At 27.3% G+C, this 21150-nt stretch overlaps 1 protein-coding gene across 2 annotated transcripts in view; it reads left to right on the top strand.

The window, feature by feature from the left end:
* Positions 1-3803: 3803 nt before the first annotated feature.
* Positions 3804-21150, top strand: part of LOC111642460 (lachesin-like) — a 70372-nt gene continuing 53025 nt past the window's right edge. Inside the window, exon 1 of one of the 2 annotated variants that reach the window (XM_023388817.1) lies at positions 3804-3980. In XM_023388817.1, the coding sequence (XP_023244585.1) occupies positions 3893-3980 (88 nt within the window). In that variant the 5' untranslated portion in view covers positions 3804-3892. The remainder of the gene's footprint in view (positions 3981-21150) is intronic. The other variant, XM_023388819.1, reaches the window with a different exon arrangement.

The following is a 21150-nucleotide window of genomic DNA, read 5'->3' as shown; positions in this document are numbered from 1 at the left end:
ATCCGAAAGATTTAACAGCTGCGGTCTGAGAAAAGGAGAGGAAATTCACCTGTTCTATTTAAGTTTGAATTGAAGAAGTAGAGCGAAAGAAGTGGAAAACATTACATAAAAGATAAAGAAAATAATCGAATATATCTTTTTTTAGTTTATATTTATTGATAATCGAATATTAAAAATACGAAAATGGAATTAAATGTTGTTTCCTTCTAACTGGAACCTCGTTCTTCTCTTTCTCTTTCTGTTCTTCCTTTTTTTTTTTTTTTTTAATTCAATGGTTCTTGGGAAAATAATAAAACAACACATCGAGAATTTTATGTTTTAAGGTATAACAGCTTTCCTACTAAGAAAACGACTTTTTTACTACAGAAAAGAAGATCTTCTCGCCAGCAAACCTCATCATTGTTCTTGAGCTTGTTTTGGTTCTATTTATATTTTTGAGTATTCCGTGCCAGAAAATATGATTACGTAATTTCTTTAATTTCTTTTAATTAACTTACTATAAATTACGTTGAAAACAGTCCAAAAGAAAACTTTATTATACATATTTTTGGCCAAACAGTTATGGTTTTAAGGGCTCCATAACATAAAATATGTAGAGTTTAAAGGCTATTTTGAAATTTATTTATTAAATTATCTCAATAAATTTTTAAAAAATCGTTAAACAATATAATTTGACTAGAATTATAACTGCACTTCAATGGATCATTAGCTGGATAACCCTTAAAATCCGCCCTTTAGACCGCTTTAGATTAAGAATTATAGCAGATCTAAATTAAATTTTATAGATTAAGATTATCTAAAGCTCAGTAAAAGACGTCTTCTTACATCTTTAGGACTATAAAAAGCATTTAAAAGTATATATTTCCCGAATGCTCCCCCAGAAAACGTACAAAATAGAATGGAAAGTATCTCGTAAAGAATATATAGGAAAATTCAATTATTTAAAACATTTAAATATAAAAAAAGGTATTAAACAGTTTCTAAATAACTCTAAACTGCGTGACTTTCTGTTTTCTTTTCGAGTTATCCATTGTTAAATCTAAGAAATTCCAAGAAAAGTTAACAAAGGAAGCTTAGAAACTATTAAAAAATTATATATAAATAATGTAGAAAAAATAATACTTTACTTAGCTCTAAGTGAAAATAATTTATAAGAGTTAAGAAAACAAATACAGTAATTCTCAAAAGTTATATTATAAAGAATTAAATAAAATAATTGTTGGAGTGGAGTAAGCTATTTCAGTTGATAGAATAACTTAAAGAAATTAATAAAGAATTAGAAAATACTAGCTTAAAGTAAATGTAAAATAATAATTGTTTTGAATTCGCGTATATTTATAACATTTTGAGAGAATTTCAAAGCGATAGAAAGAAGTTATAGGCGTAGAAACAGAAAATGGAATCAAAACGAATGATCACAAAAAAAAAAAATTCTTAACAGGTGAAGAGATATAAAAGAGAAATAAATCGTATATAAAATGAATAAATAACAGTAGGAAAAACTAAAATAAATATTAAATTTCACGAGTAAAATATTTATTTTTTTCTGAATAAAACCTTCAAAATTATAATAATATCATCGAATTGTATTTGTCATTTCGATGGTGTGTAGATGATAAGAGTAGGAATAGTATCGGGGAAATCTGTTCCGATTTTCCTAATCACCTAAATTAAAAATGGAAAAATAATAAAAATGCAAATTAAGATATTTTTTTAATCATATTCCGGTTCCTTTGGGAGAGGGAGGGTAAATTCTTTCCATGTATTTTTTCTTTCTTCTTCTTTTTCTTTCCTTTCGATCTATAATAATAGTTTTAAGTATCGGTGCAGCAAATCTATTCTAAATTTTTCGTCTATCACTCAGATCGATAATTCATCTCTTTTACTTCCTTATCGGACTCTCTTTCTTTCTCCCTATTTGTAAGCTGCAGCACGCTTTAACGCCATACTGATTAAGCAATTTGTTCTTTTCTTCTAAGGAAAAAAAATAAGTAGGAAAAAAATGAGATTTCCCTTTTAAATGAGTGTTCATATATTGTTTGGATATATATTGAAGCGTGATATCTTTTAAATTGCTCTTTTATCCTCTTTAAATGCATCCTCCGAGGCCTTGTTGTGATTTTAGGAGGAGTAACGTTATCGTTACATTATAGGTTTTTGATAGTTTAATAATGATAATTGCGTTGTGATTAAGAGTTTCCTGACTTTTCTTCATCACTGTCTTGGTATGTAAGACAATAAACCATTCTTACCTTCAATTACAATAAACCATTATTACGATAAACCATAGAATCTTACCTTCAATTCGTGCAATGAATATCTACAATATTTTACGATAAATAATATACAATTTTCTTTAAAATAATGCATTTTATATTCAGATTTTGAACGGAAAATTAATGTTTACATATTTAAAAAATGAGAGAGAACGTAGTGAATTTAAAGAAGATTTGATGCTGTATAATCTCTTCTCATCATCATCCTCTAGTGATGAGGCTGCATCTTTCTATCTAAATAATAAAAATAACTGGGGAAAAAAATAAATAAATTTTTACAAATAAAATTTGGGCTTTAAATTAAACTTAAATAATTCAGAATTAATTTTTCACTTATTTATATTATTACTAAATTTATTTCGAAAGTTTATAAAGTTTACTTGACTGTAGACATTCAATTTTCTCCTTATAAATTATTATGTTTAAGTTCTTTGAAGCAGATATAAATATATACAACAATATAACAGGAAATTTCTGTAATATGCAGGAAATAAGAAGAATAAAGTAATTTATAAAAGAGATTTCGGAATCAAAAACAAAGAGGAAGTTTGCGAAAAGGAGGAAAAAAATTTTTGCAAAATTTCTTTCTTAATATTAAAAAAAAATTCGAAAGATAGAGAGAATGATGGCGTGAAGGAAACAGAATTCACAAAATTATCTTATTCCTCAACAATGTTGTTGCAAACCACGTCCTGGAACGGTGATGCCATTGGAACGATGCATCTTCTGAATGAAGCAGCTTCCTCGATTTAAATCCGATCGAAAATTTCTGTACTTTTAGCTACTTTGTTACTATATTAACATTATAATATCGATTAAATCTTGTTTAGAAAGTAAATAAATCGTAATTTAAATAATTCTAATCTTTTTCTACCTAAATAAATCAATGGACGATTATTTTATTATCGAGTTGTGATGCTGATAAATGTGGATAAATCAATCAAAATTTGCATTTTAAGTTTAAAAACTTAATTCAAACTTCTCTCGAATATTTATTTAAATTCGGTAATGGAACTGTTAAAACTTTGATACGAATATATATATATATATTCGTAATTCAACGTTTGGAACATTAGAAAACTGCAAAGAAAATTCGTCAAACTTAAATCTCTTTAGGAAAAAATTTATCAATAGATCGAATAACGTGTTTCAGAAAGCGGAATATCAATAAATATGCCTTAATTAGGGTAGTTGTCAGAGGAAATAAGTCCGTTTGACAGAAAAATATTCTATTTGACGTGTCGCTACATAATAATAGTGGATTTTCCTCCCTACGACGCTTCAATAAGCTTTACTTGGACGTAATCACGCTTCATTGAACCTTTCTACCCTCCCCCGAATAAAAAAAAAGAAAAAAATAGAAAGAAGAGAAAGACGAGAAGGCAATCGTTACTGGTAGTTAACCTTCCTTAAAATTAAGTAAGTTTTCCATATGTTTCGTTGAAGAAACGCGTTGTGGAGGGTCTTTAATGAGTTTATGCAAGTTATGAATGAGCGAAGTTCACAGTACGCAGGCGTCGGAAGGCTTTTTCATGGTATAAGGCAGAGAAAGCGGATGTATAGTCCCAGAGTCCGACTGTGCATCGATCGAGTGTCGAGTCCCTGTGATTACTTGTATGGCAGCACACGTCATGGACAAGTGGCTCGCACGTGCACTGGTACTGGTTTTACTAACGATAGCATCACTAACAATTGCGGGACATGGTGAGTTATTCAGCTTAAACTTAATCTTTTTATTTTTTTGTCTTTTCCCCTTATTATAAATCTAACTGTAGTTTGATAAACTCTTTCTATCCCACGCGGCTTATTACTTAGGGAATTTCGATGCTTAGGTGATATAGTCTAGTGGGATTAAATCGTTAATAAATCAACTCGATAATATTTTTCTTTATTTTACAATCGAATTTTGCTAAAATTTCCTACCGTGCACGCCAAATGTCACTTGATTAAGGATGCTGAATTAGTACTTAATGTCGAATTATAAACCAGTAAATTAGCAATTCAACTCTGTTTCACAATAGTTAATTCTGTGCCAATTAGCCTTTTGAACTGTATCGGTTACTTAAACTTTACTAGAAAATTGATCTGTGATAAAATATTTATACGATGGGATGCTATACAAGAGCGGGGATTTATCACAATTCGTGTTTTTATGCACGTTGGGAGGATAACTCACGGATTAAAATTATAGATGCCCGTGCCTATAGACGTGTATTAAGTTTGTGAAGGATAAAAATAAAAAATAAAACTCTGTAAAGACCAACGAAACCCGATCCAGTTACATTAAGATTAGCAAGGATATCAACTGTGGAATAGCGGGATTATAATTTAAAGCAAACATTTGTTTAGCCAATTATCCTCTGTGATAAACTTTAAACATCGTAAAAATCGGCAAAGAAGAAGGGGAAAAAAGAAAAGAAAAAAAATCGTCTTTCTTAAAGGGATTTTGATCAACTTTTATCAGAAGTTTCTCGTTACCCGCAAAGTCACTGACGTCACGACAGTCCACCCCCAGTGCATCAATAAAATTTGATATATTATAGGTGAGCGGTCATTGTTAATCGCAGCCAGGCCGGCCAATTTTCCGCTATTTTCTGGGTGGGGTAACCGGGATGATGATTAGTGACAATGCGGTCACGTGACCCGCCGATGCCGTCACTTAGCCATTCGAAAGTGCTCATTTATATAAGTATTTTTACATATAAATCGTAAATAAATGACCTCATTCAATCTTAGATATCATTCTGGCCAAATTTAAGACTGTAAGTAACACCGGAATAGCACTTTAATTCCATTTTTATTTGTAACTCACGCTAGATCGCATGTGGATTTCCTTTTTTTTTACTTCTTATTCTTCTTTTTTTTTACCTCTCTCTCTGTGTGTGTGTGTTTCTCTTCCTTCTATCCTTTTGCGATGAGGTCAGACGTGTTTCTATACATTAAGAGTCGCTCGAGGGAAATTCGTTTAAGATATCTTCACTTGGAATGATGGTTTTGAAAATAATACTATTTTCGAAATTTAAAATTGAAAACTTTCAATATGAAATGCAAATTTTTCTTATTTTCTTCGTCTTTAACTATAAAAAAAAAATAATAAAAAGTATAAGATTTAAATTTTTATTCCGCTTCTTTCGCGATTTTTTTTTTGTATTATTTAAGGTATTACGCGCGATATCTTTCTCCTTTTAAGCAGAAAATATGAATAAGCAATTAGAATTCGAACCTTCTAAGCGTTTATCTTTATTTTCTTTTCTTTTTCTTACTTACTTTCTCCTTTGTCGCGCGATTGATGCGACGCGACGCGATTTTATCGTCAAAAGAAAAACATCTTGCATATTTCTCAAATTAATGATTTCTGTACTTTAAAACTTAAATATATTACCAAAATAAAGTTAAATAAACGGATTAAATTAAAATTCGGGTACAAGAACTTATGTATCAGTAACGCAAAATTTATGTCGCGGCGTGTGGCTTTGCGACGCGATTTAATAGCGCAAAAATATCGAAATTCTTTAAAATTACATGTAAATTCTCTTCTAAATTTAATATCTTATATTCACTTCAGACAGCATTAATCTTTTTACAAGCGCATATTTAACAGCATTCGTTTTTATAATTATTAATATGCGAAGCGGCGCGACAATATCGAGTATATTTCTACTTTTTATAATCTATTTAAATACCGGAAATGTGTTGACTTTAAAACTTAAAGCGTAACAACTTACTGAATTTATATATCGATAACTTATTAGTGTATAAATAATATATAAGTAATAAAATAAATTTAATTTCGGAGTTAACCAGGCGCGCTATTCGCATCGCGTCGCGTCGCGCTCGATAATTTTGCACATAACTCACAAAAAAATATATTTTTTTAAAAATGACGTTTATAATTTTAGTTTAATAAATAATTACTTATCGTTTTTAATACTTTATAAAAGAATTATAACGTTTAAAACAACAAATATTCACGTAAGAAGCGATGCGTCGCGATCTCACGTTCGATATTTAGTCATTGTTGAGGAATTTCCAGATTAAAAGCCAATAAAAAGGCTCGAAACATAATTAATTCTTATAAACACATCGAGGATGGTAGCGAACTCTTCTCGGTTAATTTTATTTTAAGTCCCAAGACGATCGTAATATCAGAAAACTGTTAAAGATTATCGCGTGTATAGCGCGCTATTAATAAAGCGCTTTTCACGCATATCCTCACGAAAAATACTCATTTCTAGTAAATGTTCCTGCAGAAAACTTAGTATTATCGTATTTCTAATATAATATATATAAACTTATCATCGCTAAATCGCTAAATCGCTATAGAAATGAATATTTCTTTTGCCAAAATACATAATAGCAATTAGCCAATTCGCTTCGCTATTAGAATAACAACCACTCAATCAAACGCAGATTTAATATATTATCTGATCTGCCTTCGCTTCATTATAATGACATTATCTATAAATTAAGCTTATCTATAGAAAGTAATTAGTATGAAGTCGTATAGGGAAGCCTCCAATAGGTAGCTGTTAAGCTGCATTTGACGTTAATCTATTATCTTAAATGCCCTATAATAGAAAATTACAATATGTTTTGAATTAGTTCGACTTATCAATAACAATAATATAAAGGATTTCATGAGGATTTATCATAATCTACACGCTTTTATTATCTTTCCTTTACGTTAAGCCAATCTAATTACGTGTAGGACAGTGATTTTTATGTATCTAAATTTGATAATTTGGCGATAATCCAGTGGGAAAGGATGCAGTTTTATTTATCTTAATGAGTTCTAATATTGATTTATGCTAATGCTAATTTTTATTAATGATTATCTTCATCGGAAATTTAGTTAATGTAATTGTTTACATACAAAAATGATCACGATAAGCTCACTATTTAATTTATCGTAAGCTGTATTGGAAGGGGAGAGAAATCTGCCTTTTTATTTATTATCTTAAAAGAAATTTTTACGGATGATTTAATGGTATAAATGCATATTTTATGATAATTTACAAGCATTTATTAACCTTTTTTCCCCTTCCCAAAATTTAATTATCAAGCTCGTTCTTTCGCATAAAAAACTGCAATAAGTACTCAATTCTCATGAGCCAAAATGATAATTCCAGTAAAAACAGCAATAAAACATATGTATAAATCCGCCCTTTTAGCTATTATCTTAACGAGTTTCACGTATAATTTTAAGGCCTTTATGTGTATTTATGATAATCTATAAACTTTTATTAAATTTTTTCTCTTTCAAACCATAATTTTCTTCGGAATATCGCCATTTTATCTACTAATTCGTCAGATTTCTACCTATAATTATTACACAAAAATGTTAAAAATAATTAAAAAGTTATATAAATTCATTAAATTTTTAATTACAAATTAAATTTTTAAAGGATAATTAATAAATTTTAACCTTTATCAATTATCATCTCGACCCGAAAATAAGATTAATCTTCGATACCATTAACTTAACAAATTATTATTTTTAATATTAATATATATGTATTTAAAAAACTTATTAAATATTATTTAAATAAAATTATGTAGGTTATAAATATATAAATTATTAACTAAAATAAAATCCATTATAAAATTAAACAAAATTTTTATTCTTTATAATAATCAATATGGTAACCACTTACACGAATGATTACTTACTCGAAACATATAATTCTATTTAAGTCGTAAAAATTATATTTTTTCTAATTTAATTTTTAGTTAGAATGATATAAATACGTCTAAAACAAATAATAAAAAGTATTTTTTTTAAATTTATTATTATTATTATTATCGCCTATTAATCATTTTTATCGCTTACATTTAAGTTAATTCCACTTAACATGATAAACAGGAATTTTACTGTCTTTTTTTTAACTTAATTATCAATTAAATTTAATTATAATTAATAATAATTTTAAACGTTAACTTAATCTTTAACGATGTTTTAACTCTTATTTTGTTTGGTATTTTTTTACTTTTTTAACGACTGATTACTCAATTAACTTTTCCACAAATGATCTTGTTATGCTAATATCTTAATTGGTATTAATGGCATCAATTATAAACTTCATAAATTATATTCAGGGCATGGATTCTTCCTTTCATAACTTTATCTATATTCTATGGAAACTCTGCGGTTTTATTAATGTTAAAATTATCTGAATAATAAATTTTTTCATTAAGCCAACGTAAAGTAACACCAGTTTTTAATTTATTATTGCTTTCTACGTTATTATTATTATTATTATTATTATTGTAAGAAAAGTTAATTTTTTAAACTTAATTATAATTAAAATTCACGTGATATCCATTATATCACCATTAATTTTTTTGTGAAAATTTATTTTATTTGTAATTCTTATTTTACGAAGTTTAATCATTTTTATTTGAATTTTGTTTTATTTATTATTATTTTTTTATAGATAATAAAATACAAACCTCCGAACAACGGACAGTAATGTGAACTTAAATAAATGGCCGTTGTTCGGAGGTGTCCGTGGTTTTGAGATTATTTTGTATGCATTTTTCCCCCAAAAAAATATTCTACGGCTGTTTAGAGGTGTCCTTCGTTGGAAGTGGCCATTAAGATTCGATTGTAATTATATTTCCTACTTAAACATTAATAACATTAATAAATTAACTAAGTTTATTTATATTTTGAACAACTTTAGAATTTTATTTATAAGATATTTTAATATTTATCTACATTTTTAGTATTTTATTCTACGAATTCTTCATAGGCTATTTGGTATTGTAATTACATAATATTTAAAAGTTACCATCTGAAAATTTTTTTTATAATTTAATTATTTAATTCTTCATTACATTTAAAGCCGGATTTAAAATCTTTTAAATCTAAAAGGTCTTTTCTTTGAACAATAACAATATATTTAATAGTGTGAGGCCCTAAATTATATCATAATGTGAGACTTTACTGCAGCTTCTTTATGTGTAAACTCACCCTGATCACAGATACATTTTTAAGATATTAAATTCTTTAATCTTGTTCTAGATTTAAATTTATAGCATGATATAACTCTAATTTTCTTCTATAACTTTTTATTCACTATTCATGTCTTTAAATTCGATTCAAGAATTCGTTTCATGTGCAACTTATTGTAATATTTTTATTTAACATTTTGATATATCCAATAATGCACTTACGAATAAAGTTCTCAAACATATAAATTTCTAATNACTTAATTATCAATTAAATTTAATTATAATTAATAATAATTTTAAACGTTAACTTAATCTTTAACGATGTTTTAACTCTTATTTTGTTTGGTATTTTTTTACTTTTTTAACGACTGATTACTCAATTAACTTTTCCACAAATGATCTTGTTATGCTAATATCTTAATTGGTATTAATGGCATCAATTATAAACTTCATAAATTATATTCAGGGCATGGATTCTTCCTTTCATAACTTTATCTATATTCTATGGAAACTCTGCGGTTTTATTAATGTTAAAATTATCTGAATAATAAATTTTTTCATTAAGCCAACGTAAAGTAACACCAGTTTTTAATTTATTATTGCTTTCTACGTTATTATTATTATTATTATTATTATTATTGTAAGAAAAGTTAATTTTTTAAACTTAATTATAATTAAAATTCACGTGATATCCATTATATCACCATTAATTTTTTTGTGAAAATTTATTTTATTTGTAATTCTTATTTTACGAAGTTTAATCATTTTTATTTGAATTTTGTTTTATTTATTATTATTTTTTTATAGATAATAAAATACAAACCTCCGAACAACGGACAGTAATGTGAACTTAAATAAATGGCCGTTGTTCGGAGGTGTCCGTGGTTTTGAGATTATTTTGTATGCATTTTTCCCCCAAAAAAATATTCTACGGCTGTTTAGAGGTGTCCTTCGTTGGAAGTGGCCATTAAGATTCGATTGTAATTATATTTCCTACTTAAACATTAATAACATTAATAAATTAACTAAGTTTATTTATATTTTGAACAACTTTAGAATTTTATTTATAAGATATTTTAATATATATCTACATTTTTAGTATTTTATTCTACGAATTCTTCATAGGCTATTTGGTATTGTAATTACATAATATTTAAAAGTTACCATCTGAAAATTTTTTTTATAATTTAATTATTTAATTCTTCATTGCATTTAAAGCCGGATTTAAAATCTTTTAAATCTAAAAGGTCTTTTCTTTGAACAATAACAATATATTTAATAGTGTGAGGCCCTAAATTATATCATAATGTGAGACTTTACTGCAGCTTCTTTATCTGTAAACTCACCCTGATCACAGATACATTTTTAAGATATTAAATTCTTTAATCTTGTTCTAGATTTAAATTTATAGCATGATATAACTCTAATTTTCTTCTATAACTTTTTATTCACTATTCATGTCTTTAAATTCGATTCAAGAATTCGTTTCATGTGCAACTTATTGTAATATTTTTATTTAACATTTTGATATATCCAATAATGCACTTACGAATAAAGTTCTCAAACATATAAATTTCTAATATTCTACTATATATTTTTTATTCAATATCTATAAAATTTTATTGTAAAACTTTTACTTATTCATTATTTATTTTCTATTGTCATCAGTCACTATAAATATTTCTAACATTATATCTAGAAGAATATTCGCAGATATTTTATAAAATATATCACTGACAGTATATAAAAATTTCTTTATGTATAGTTTATATGTTTCTATTTTGAATTTTATAGTTAATTTTAACGCTTTATATTGATTTTTTAATAGGAATTTTACTTACTCCTAACAAAGTTGATATAATTTTTCGCTATACTTTTTTAAGAATTTTATTAAGAAAATTGTTTTTATAAAAAAAAGAAATAATAAAAGATCATTTTTCAGATTAAAATCTTTTTTACTTTATTATTCTCTGCCTTTATTTTTATATAGAATTTTTAAGATTGTTTTTCTTCACATTATATAGTCTAGAGAAGTAAGAACAGCGAACAAAGGATTTAATTTTTTAATTAATTTTTTACGACGTTTTAAGTGGATAAAATTCAAAAAAATATTTTAAAAATCGATATAAAATCATTATCCATTTTTAAAACAAAAACTTAAGATTAAATCTCTTATAATCAACAGATTTATTTACATTTTGATAATTATTTAATCGTATATAAGAGGGGAAACTTTTAAATAACGGGTACATGAACACGCACGAAGAAACTTTTATTTTATTTTTTTATATTTATTTTTATAAAAAAAGAACAACTATTAGTGAAGGAAGAAGACTTTAAGAAAAATCTTGGATTGAAATCATTAAATCTGTACGGTTCAGTAAAATATAGTTTATCTCAATTCCCAATTTAACATTAACGAATTTGATTTTTGGATCACGTTCTATCTCTCTTCTATAAAAAAATCTTTTAGAAGTTTCTTAAATAAATAAATATATATATTTTTTAAGCTTAAAAAATATCTCTATTATACTTAAAACTATTTTTTACAATCATTTCGAAAGATCATTTTAAAAGAAAGTATTACTTAAACTTGGTATTGAGAAGGTGAAATTCTAGAGTTAGAAAGATAATAAATTTTTTTTAATCATTTCTTTGAATATTATTAAAGAATTTTTATTGAAAATAACATCTAAAAGTTCCTAAAAATTCAATAAAAAATAAAGATTCCTAATTGGAAGATCGAAGTTTTTTTTCTTTTAAAGAGAAATGTCGAGTTGAAAAGATTATGGAGAGCGTTGAAAATGATGTAAAAGTTGAAATAACGAAGTATTAGATAGGCAATTATAAATGTATAGTAAAGTATAGAGACATAATTATAGGAAACAAATAGTAAAATTCTTGAAAATATTATTTATAGAATAAAGCCGAAAGAAAAGTAGCTGAAGTATGTATATAGCGTGTAGCATTGAAGTTACGAAAGCAAAGAGTATGGAAGTCTAGTTAAGAAGAATAGTATGTAACTATAAGAAAAAGAAGGCAAACAATACTGAAGTCGTGATAGGAAGAAAGTCCTATCTCGACTTTCTTGAGCATTAAACGAAAGCTATAGAATAATCAGAAAGGGAGTGAATTGGTTTAAGAACAATGCCATGGGTCTGTACCTAGAATAACAATGAAACGCATTATCAATTCTACTTTAAAAATTCTATCGCATAATGAAATTAAACCATTGTCCTAAACTTGAATAAATTAAGATTTCCTCAGTTATTAAGACGAATATTTTTACATCTAAGCAATATTCTTTACCGAAACGTTCGATAAAATAATCATTAAACTTCCTCTTCTTAAATTGATCTCTAATTATAAAAGAGAAAGGGGTAAGCATTAAAGTTCGAAAAATAAACGTAGCGTGTCGGATAAATTCTTTTCTTTAAAAAAAACATCTGACTTTGACATCTGTAGATATAGACATTAGCATTTTAAGTACACATAATAGAATTTTCTAGAGGAGACATCCCGTTGAGTACATGGCCTACGAAACATAGAAAACAAGGATGTTACTTAGCATATCATTATCACTTAAATAACTTACATTTTTAGCGTGAAATTTAGAATGCAAATTGTATCTTTTAGAGTATTTTATTATTTAAATAAAAATTTTCAAACACCACACTTATATAGTTTTATTTACTCCAAATAATTATTCAGTATTTAACGCTCCAGTGGAGTGAAGGTGTTACTACTTAATTCGCATTGGTCTCTTCCTGATCCCGGGTTTATAAAGGTGTTGCTGCAATTACAACGTTTAGCCATGCGTAACACGATAGTAATGTTACGCATGTTACCTTTAAACATCATACCCTTATATGGTTTAATATACGTCGTTACTATCGCTGATAGTAGTTGGGTAGGAGGAAGAAAAGTAAGAAATGGAGGAGGAGGAGGAGGGAAAAGATGTGGGCTAACAAGAACTAGACAGAAAACGCGTCTCTGTGACTAATGACTAGAGTTAGAGAGAAAAAGCGAAGTGTTCTTTTGGGTTGTTGGGCTGTCACTGGATGCTTGATGTGACTCCTTATACTACAGCAGATGGGTTGCGTTAAGCGATTTGCAATACTTCGTTTTACTTTTGCTATTAGTGTAATAAATGTTTGCTTGCCGCTCTCTTTTATAAACTATGATAAATATTATTATAAAAAAAACAATGTATAAAAGTTTATAACTATGTAAACTTTTCCTTTTTTTTAGTTACTTTTTTTCGGCCTATTTATATAAGACACGAATAAACTCGCTAAAATTCCGCATTAGATTTTTATAAATTCAAAAATTTAGAATGATATTCCAATCTTCTCGCTTGATTAATTATTTTAAAATACAACGACAGCCATTTTATTGAACGTCTTTTTTGGGGGACTGCAATTCTAGATCTATAAATTCCCACTGGCATACGTCCGTCTGTCTTTCCTTAACTCGAGAACACAGTTAGCTAGATTAAAGTATAGACCAGATATAGAAAGATTAGGGGTAAGAGCCCCCGATTACGAACTTCCAGTTTGGACCGGACGTCACGTTATTTCGATTTAAAAATTTTTTCCTGAATGGAGTTAGAAAATAACTGGCATAACTCTGTTGTTAACAGGAAAAGTATGATTTACAGGGGCAACGCACTACTAAAATTGAGAGCATTTTAACGAAAAATTGCAGCCCGACATTATGACGATGTCGCAATAAATAATTGCACGTTAACATTTATAAATTGCTTCTTTTTAAAATTTTTAAGACTCTAAATCTATAAATAGTGGTCATTTTGAAGAGCCATTTTAAACAAAAATGCATACAGAATAACTTCTGAATAACAACCAATTTTACGTTTCCTCCAGTGGCCGTTGTTCAGAGGTTTGTAATTTTTTAATTTTTAACAAGTATAAAATTTGTTTACTGTTCTTTATTTACATTAAAAAGTTGATTTAATTATATTTGCTTAATTTAATTATTGTTTATTAATTATGTTAAATATATAATAAAGTAAATAATTAACAGAAAATTATTAAATAAAAATAGATTTTTAAACTTTTAAAACTATTTAATTCAAATTTGTTTAATTATGCAAATTATATGATAACTCTATGTAATTAATGCAAAATGTCTAATTAAAATCGAAGAAAATGAAGTGAATTCATCACGATTTCGATTTATTTTATTCGTATTTATTTATTTATTTATTTACTTAGCATACAAGTTGACATTCACTTATTATTATTAAATTAATTTTTATATCTTAAGAACTTAATCAGCTTTAAATATAAATATATACCTTACTACAGTCGAACCTCCAATAACGGCCACCTTTAAAAGGCGGACATTTTCAGGAACTTTTTGAAATGCGTACAAAGTAACCTTCAAACAAATTCAACCTCCGAACAATGGCCATTTTTTTTATGTTTTTGTCAGTGGCCATTGTTCACAGGTTTGACTGAATTAACTCAATAATATATAAATTTTGCGTAAAGTTTAGTACAAGAAAATTAAATTTAAGTTATAAAAATTTATATTCTTTTTATCACTTAATTGTGATTAATATTACAGTATAATGTTATAAATATTTTATTAATGAAAATTAAGTGATAAAAATATAATTTTATATATTTTGAATTTAATTTCCATGCGAAAGTATTCTCAAAATCAATTTTAACGTCTGGAACTTAGAATATTCTTTAATAATAAAATTCTGGAATAAATTTTTGTATAGATTTTATTGCAAGAAAATTAAATGTAAAATTCTTAATTTTAATTAAAAGGACAGATTTAATAATTAAATTTTGATGCCAAAACACGTTAAAAGAACTTGCATCAGTTTAGCACGTGGAAAAAGTATTTTGGATTAATGGGATGAGGCAACGTAACACGAGCAAATCGATCTGCCAGGGGGGATTCATTCCAGGAGGCCTTTCTATGAGAAACTGGCACCTGTTTAACTGTGAAAGGCCTTTCTATAGAAATTTGGCCCCTGTTTAGGTGTTTCTATGGGAAATTGGCTCTTGCTTATATGTGGGAGGCCTTTCTACAGGAAACTGGTGCCTATTTAGGTTTTAAGCACGTGAATAAAACCCGGAAAACTTCACGTGGCAGCCCTTCGGTCAGGCTCGAACCCTCGACAGTGTTCAGTGGTTTTTTCCCCCACTCGGCCAACGTCGGGCCTAAAAAATATTTGACTTAAAACGATCCTTTTAACGTGTGTAAACTTATTAAATTTCGAGATAACTATATTTAACTTAAACGTATAAAATAAATTAATATTGAAAGTTAAATAAAGGAAAATTCTCGTGGCATTATTTACATAGAATCCCTTTATCATTTTCTAAATGCATTAGAAAATAATAGAATAGTTTCATTCATTTCCTAATTTGAGTAAAGTAGTTTGTAGAAGTCATCAACTTATTACTTTATTATGTTTTTTTATTTATTTATTTTTCATTTTTTCTTATGCATTCCCGCATTTAATGAATAATTCCCTTCCAAATTTAGTTTAACCTACCCAAAAGAATTTCTAGTAATAAAAGCCAGTTTAAAAAATATAATATATTATATATTTTTTTCCAGGACGTCGGAAACGTAATTACGAAACTACGTCAACTTTTCCACTTTTCAAATTTAAAAGTAATCCCCACATCCACATATTTGAATTTTACGTAAAGGGAAATAATTTTCCAGCAAAAATACATGCAAAATTTTGAAAATTTCGTCTTTTATTTTATCAAATCGCATCACTTTTGATCCCATTTGACGAAGTTCATTATTCAGATTCCTCGTAATTTACGGCTTAATGTCAATTATAGATCAGCCAGATTCATTATTATATGAGTTATGCTCGTAAATTAACGTTTATAGTCCCGTTCATTAAATATGACTTTGTGCAAAGTTTGTTAGCTAACCGTTAATTGACATCATTTTCTTTTATATATTCTCTTTGTAATGAATATGTTAATTTTTAAATATTCTCTTAAGAATAATAATATATATTCTTTATTTTCTATACTGTATTTGATTTTCTCCACAAGTCTGAGATATTCCTTTCTTCTTTTTTTCTCTAGTTATTCTTTTTTTCTCCATCATCCAAAATACTTTTTCTCTCATTACTCTGTGTTCCTGACTCTCAAACATTAATATAGTTCCTATGCTGTAGATCTTTGCTATTTCCTTCAACCTTTCTTTTTCGTTTTCTGCTGCTTTATTTTATGCTTCTGACATACAAATCCAAGATTTTCTTCTTTTCTGGAGGTGCACATAGCATTATTTTTGTACCTAATTTTAATAGAATCAAGCTGATTTAAGCAGCATCCTCATCCCAATTTTATTTCTGATATTTAATTTTTTATTTTATGTTATTTTTTTATTTTATAATCTAATTTAAGGTACGATATCTCTTATTTTTTTAATCTAATATTCTGATATTTTAATAAATTAAAAATCTTAGTTTTTCTCGTAAGAGGAAACGTTAATTGGTATGAAAAGCTGGTTTCCTGTTAGGTTTATCAGATATTATACATTTGTTTCTGCTGTAAATAAGGGATTTGGCAATATATTGAGGACTATTTCGTTTGAATCCAGATTCACAAAGAGGAAATGAGTTCAGACCAAAGAAAAATAAATAAATAAATAATGTTTCCAAGTACACAGATGTTTCTGTATATTATTTTCGTATTTAAATCTATAAAAATTCATTAAAAATGTTAATTATATTAAGTAAAAATTAATAAAATATCCTTTTTTATATTTATTTTATAAGATTTTGTGTATACTAGAAGTTTGATCTTATCATTTCCATACATACGCACAAGATTTCTGTAGTGCTTTGCTTGTTGTATTATCACAAAATACTTTATTTTCCTCAAATTTGCATTATATTGTTGTTTTCCGTATTTGTAACACTTTATAATGTTAAAAAATATATTTACTGTGCTGAGAAACGAAGAGAAATCCCGTTATAACCCAATTTTAACGAATTTAAAAAATTTCTCGTAAACCATAACTAGATCAAGAATTTTCCATGAAAGTAATTCCATATCGTTTAGTTCGAAGATCATTCTCAGATGACATAAATCACAGCGACTTTTTGCCGACAGGCGTGTTCTAATGTCATTTAACAAACGACAGAGGTCATACTAAACTAGATTAAATTATCGAAGTGCTTACAAATTAACGATCAATGGACAGAGTATGGGTGTGCCCTTTTCTATATCATAACTAAGCTACTGGAATGTAGCTATTTCAAACATGTATATATATATATATATACATAGAGACAAACGTTTTTAAATATCAATAACCTTAGCACTAAATATTCAAAAAGGGATTAAGTCTGCACTTGTTACTAAATGTGGCATTGTTAGTCTTCTATCTTAGTGACAAAATGACATGTTATATAAGAAGTAGTGTCATGTCGACACTAAGCTTTGTCACATGATAGAAAATAGGACAATTTGACAACTACGGCTTCCAACTGCTTACGTGACTGCATCATTTGATCCTCTCTTCTCCGACTTATGTTATTAAGTGAAGTGATTGAAGGTTATTATCGCTAATGGACAATTAACTAATAAAAAAAAGGAAAAAATATATATAAGTTATAAAATAATTGCAAAATTACACTATTAAGAACTTAACTTTTTAAAAATTATTATTAAAAATATCGAAATTCTTTGAGACTGATGCTAGAAGATGCGCGAGATAAGCGCATCACTTAGAATTAAAATCATGTTTCCAGCCTTTAAAAGATATTTTATACGGATAAAAATGTATATTAAAAAAAATTATTTTGTTTACGTAAATCGAACGATAATTCTGTAGTTTATCGAACACGTGTGACAGACACGAACCTGTTAAAAATTAATAATTAAATTTTAATCTTACAAATTTTCAACGTTTATCATTAAGTTTGAAATATGATTTTGAGCCCATTGGCAAGAGAAGTGAAGTCTGCCAGAGAGATTATCAAACAATAAATTATCCCAAAAGTGATTAGAGTGGTAATCAAGTATCGAAATTAGGATTAGGAGCAAAGTCGAGGAGAGTGAGTAAAGAAACAGGAAACACTAGTCATTAATCTGGATGTCAAGTATAAGAAAAAAAAAGTTAGCAGTTTCTTACGAAATCTTTATACATGTAAGGAAGTATCTTTATCCTTGGATTGGCGAGATAAAGTGCATTCGCACGGTTTCCTGTTAGATGAAGCTTTCTATCCCCTGTACCGTAACAGGAAACACTAAGTCTAATGGGTTCCCCACCTGCCGTAAATCGTTTCGGAAACGGATACATGTCCGGCAGGTAGCCATGTTGTCCTATTTCCTACCACACATACGTCCTAAAAACATAAGCACTTGCATGTTTTTTAATCACGACATTCGTGAAAATGTATAATAACGTTTGGCTATTTTTTTTCCCTAATTTGCTTAAATATAATTATCCCAAAATATCACTAGAATCGGTATAAAAAATCTATGAGCTTTGGGCTCTTAAAAATTGATCTTGTGTGATGCTGCAATATTTTAAGTTTTCGAAAGGCATTTTTCTGATTTTATGCCATTAAAAGTAGCATTTTTTATTTTTTACTTTAATATATTGATTAGATTTGATTAAAATGTATTTTTTAAAACTTTACGTAGAATAATTTATATTTTAAAGAATTCTAACGCTAACTTACGTCGTATGTAACATTTATTTATACGATGTTCTTGGTTGTTTAATGAGTAAACCAAGAAGTGGAGTTTCTTCTTTCTATTTTCTTATTAAAAACCTACAGAAAATATACTAGAAAGCTTAGATTATTTAAAAAAAATTGATATTTTTATCTGTAAAAAATGATAAAGAACTCGAATCTGATGAAAGTTCTGAGCTTCAAAACTATAGATTTACGAAATATGAAGTCGTATCTTATTATCTTACACTGTTTATATTAAATATTTACACAATTTTCAAAGGAATAAACATTTTTTCTACAATATTATAGAATAATTTAGAATATTTTAAAAGCGACTCTTTAATAGGGTATAGAAAATGTTTACAAATTCATAATACAAGAAAATATAGATTTTTTAAATATTTATCTTGGAATATATTATCAATAACGTTAAATAAAATAGATAAACAGTAACCTTGAAGTAAATCATTATATGTTTCCAATATCTACAGCTTTTCTCCTTCCTTTCATTCTATAAATTAATTTCGCAACTTCTGTTACCATTAGAAAATTAAACGTCCTTCACTCAACTCAATCATCCCTCCTCAGTTGTCATCATTGTCAAAATAAAAATAAAATGTTAATCAGTAATTATTACACTTATTAAATCACTCTTACAATGATTTTATAATTAAGTTTATGTACTAGAGGTGTTTATAGCTAACATCAATTAATCTACTTTAGCATTAAAACTTAAAGAATCCCGTTGAGCGAATTAGAAAATTGAGGATTTTTTTTGTGTTAAACTATTAACTATAAGCAATATTGTGCCTACTACTATAGCAATAAATTCAATTTTCTCATTAATTACAACTAATGCATCTAATGCAATATTAATTGCGTTTTCTAGTAATTAAAACTATAACAGAATTAAGTTAGATTTTGGTAAAGTATCAAGCTTGTTTGCAGCCATGTTAATTTATCCCTTCGATAATAGCTTCAACTATAGCATTAAAAGTCTTTGGTGAGGTTATATTTACTCTTATAGGCAGTCTCTCCCTCATAGATTTATCAGATGAAGCAGATAACTAGGGACATAAATATAATTTATGCATTATCTAATTTAACGAAGTTATATTTTTGAAATTATTTTCGTGGCAGAGATTANTCATCTTAAACACGAATCGTGAGTATGGAATTTGCAGATAAACGCGTATTTTAAAAATTTATTTATTTATTTTTTTTAAATTGCTAAAATGTTAATAATTTATTTAAATATCAAAACTTTTTTATTAATTTGCATTTATATTACTTACTTTTTATACATTTTTATCATATTTTAATAGAGTTAAGATGTAATTTGAGCTTCTCGCTTTTAAGTATATAAATCAGTATGGCGAATATTTTATGAAAACAATTTTTTAAAAGTTTGTTAAAGAGGTAAATTATTTATTTATTTGCCTATGTAATGCGTTACAAATTAAAAAATAGATTTAATTGTTTAGTATATAAATGTTGTATTATTTTACCCTTTATCTAAGAAAATTTCATTATAAAACGTGTATAAAATCAAAAATTCTGCACACTTAAGTTACAATTGAAAGTAAGATATGCTTTATAGAAATTCTCAACTCCTCACAATTCAATTTTAGATCGAAAAACGCAATTTCCGATAATAAAAAACAGGTTAACTACATCGATAAAAATTCTCATTTATCCCCCTCACACACATACACACACACAAAAGGTGCAACTTTCCAGCAGAAAACTACAAAGATCTTACCTTTCTACATTAAATAAGGAGGGAAAAAAATACTAAACGATTGTTATCACGCATGATAACGATACATGATAAAGATCAACTTGTTCTAAGCCATCTAAGAAAATTGAATTGAATGAAAAATGAACAATTACTCCAGTAAGCGGGGGAGGGAAAAAAAGAAACGACGATCGAGAACAATTTATGTAGAACTGAAATGATTTCCTCGAATATAATTCTTTCAGTCAGGTTATTGGCAGGAATCCAAACGAACTTTGGGAGCGTACAACACGACTTTTCATGTCCCATGCTCATTTATTACATGATTACAGTCATCAGCCAACAATGGAAATTACACTTTAACTGTCACATGACGCGCTCCAATCCCCTGAAGATTTCACCTAAGACATGACTAACATGAACGTCCTGCAGCAAGATTTGTAATATTCAAATTTTCTTGGCTTGGAGTACAATTAATATAA

Source organism: Centruroides sculpturatus, unplaced genomic scaffold, assembly GCF_000671375.1.
Source record: "Centruroides sculpturatus isolate CEXI.00-Female unplaced genomic scaffold, Cexi_2.0 scaffold191, whole genome shotgun sequence".
Lineage (NCBI taxonomy): Eukaryota > Metazoa > Arthropoda > Arachnida > Scorpiones > Buthidae > Centruroides > Centruroides sculpturatus.
This window is presented reverse-complemented; position numbering and strand designations above follow the sequence as displayed.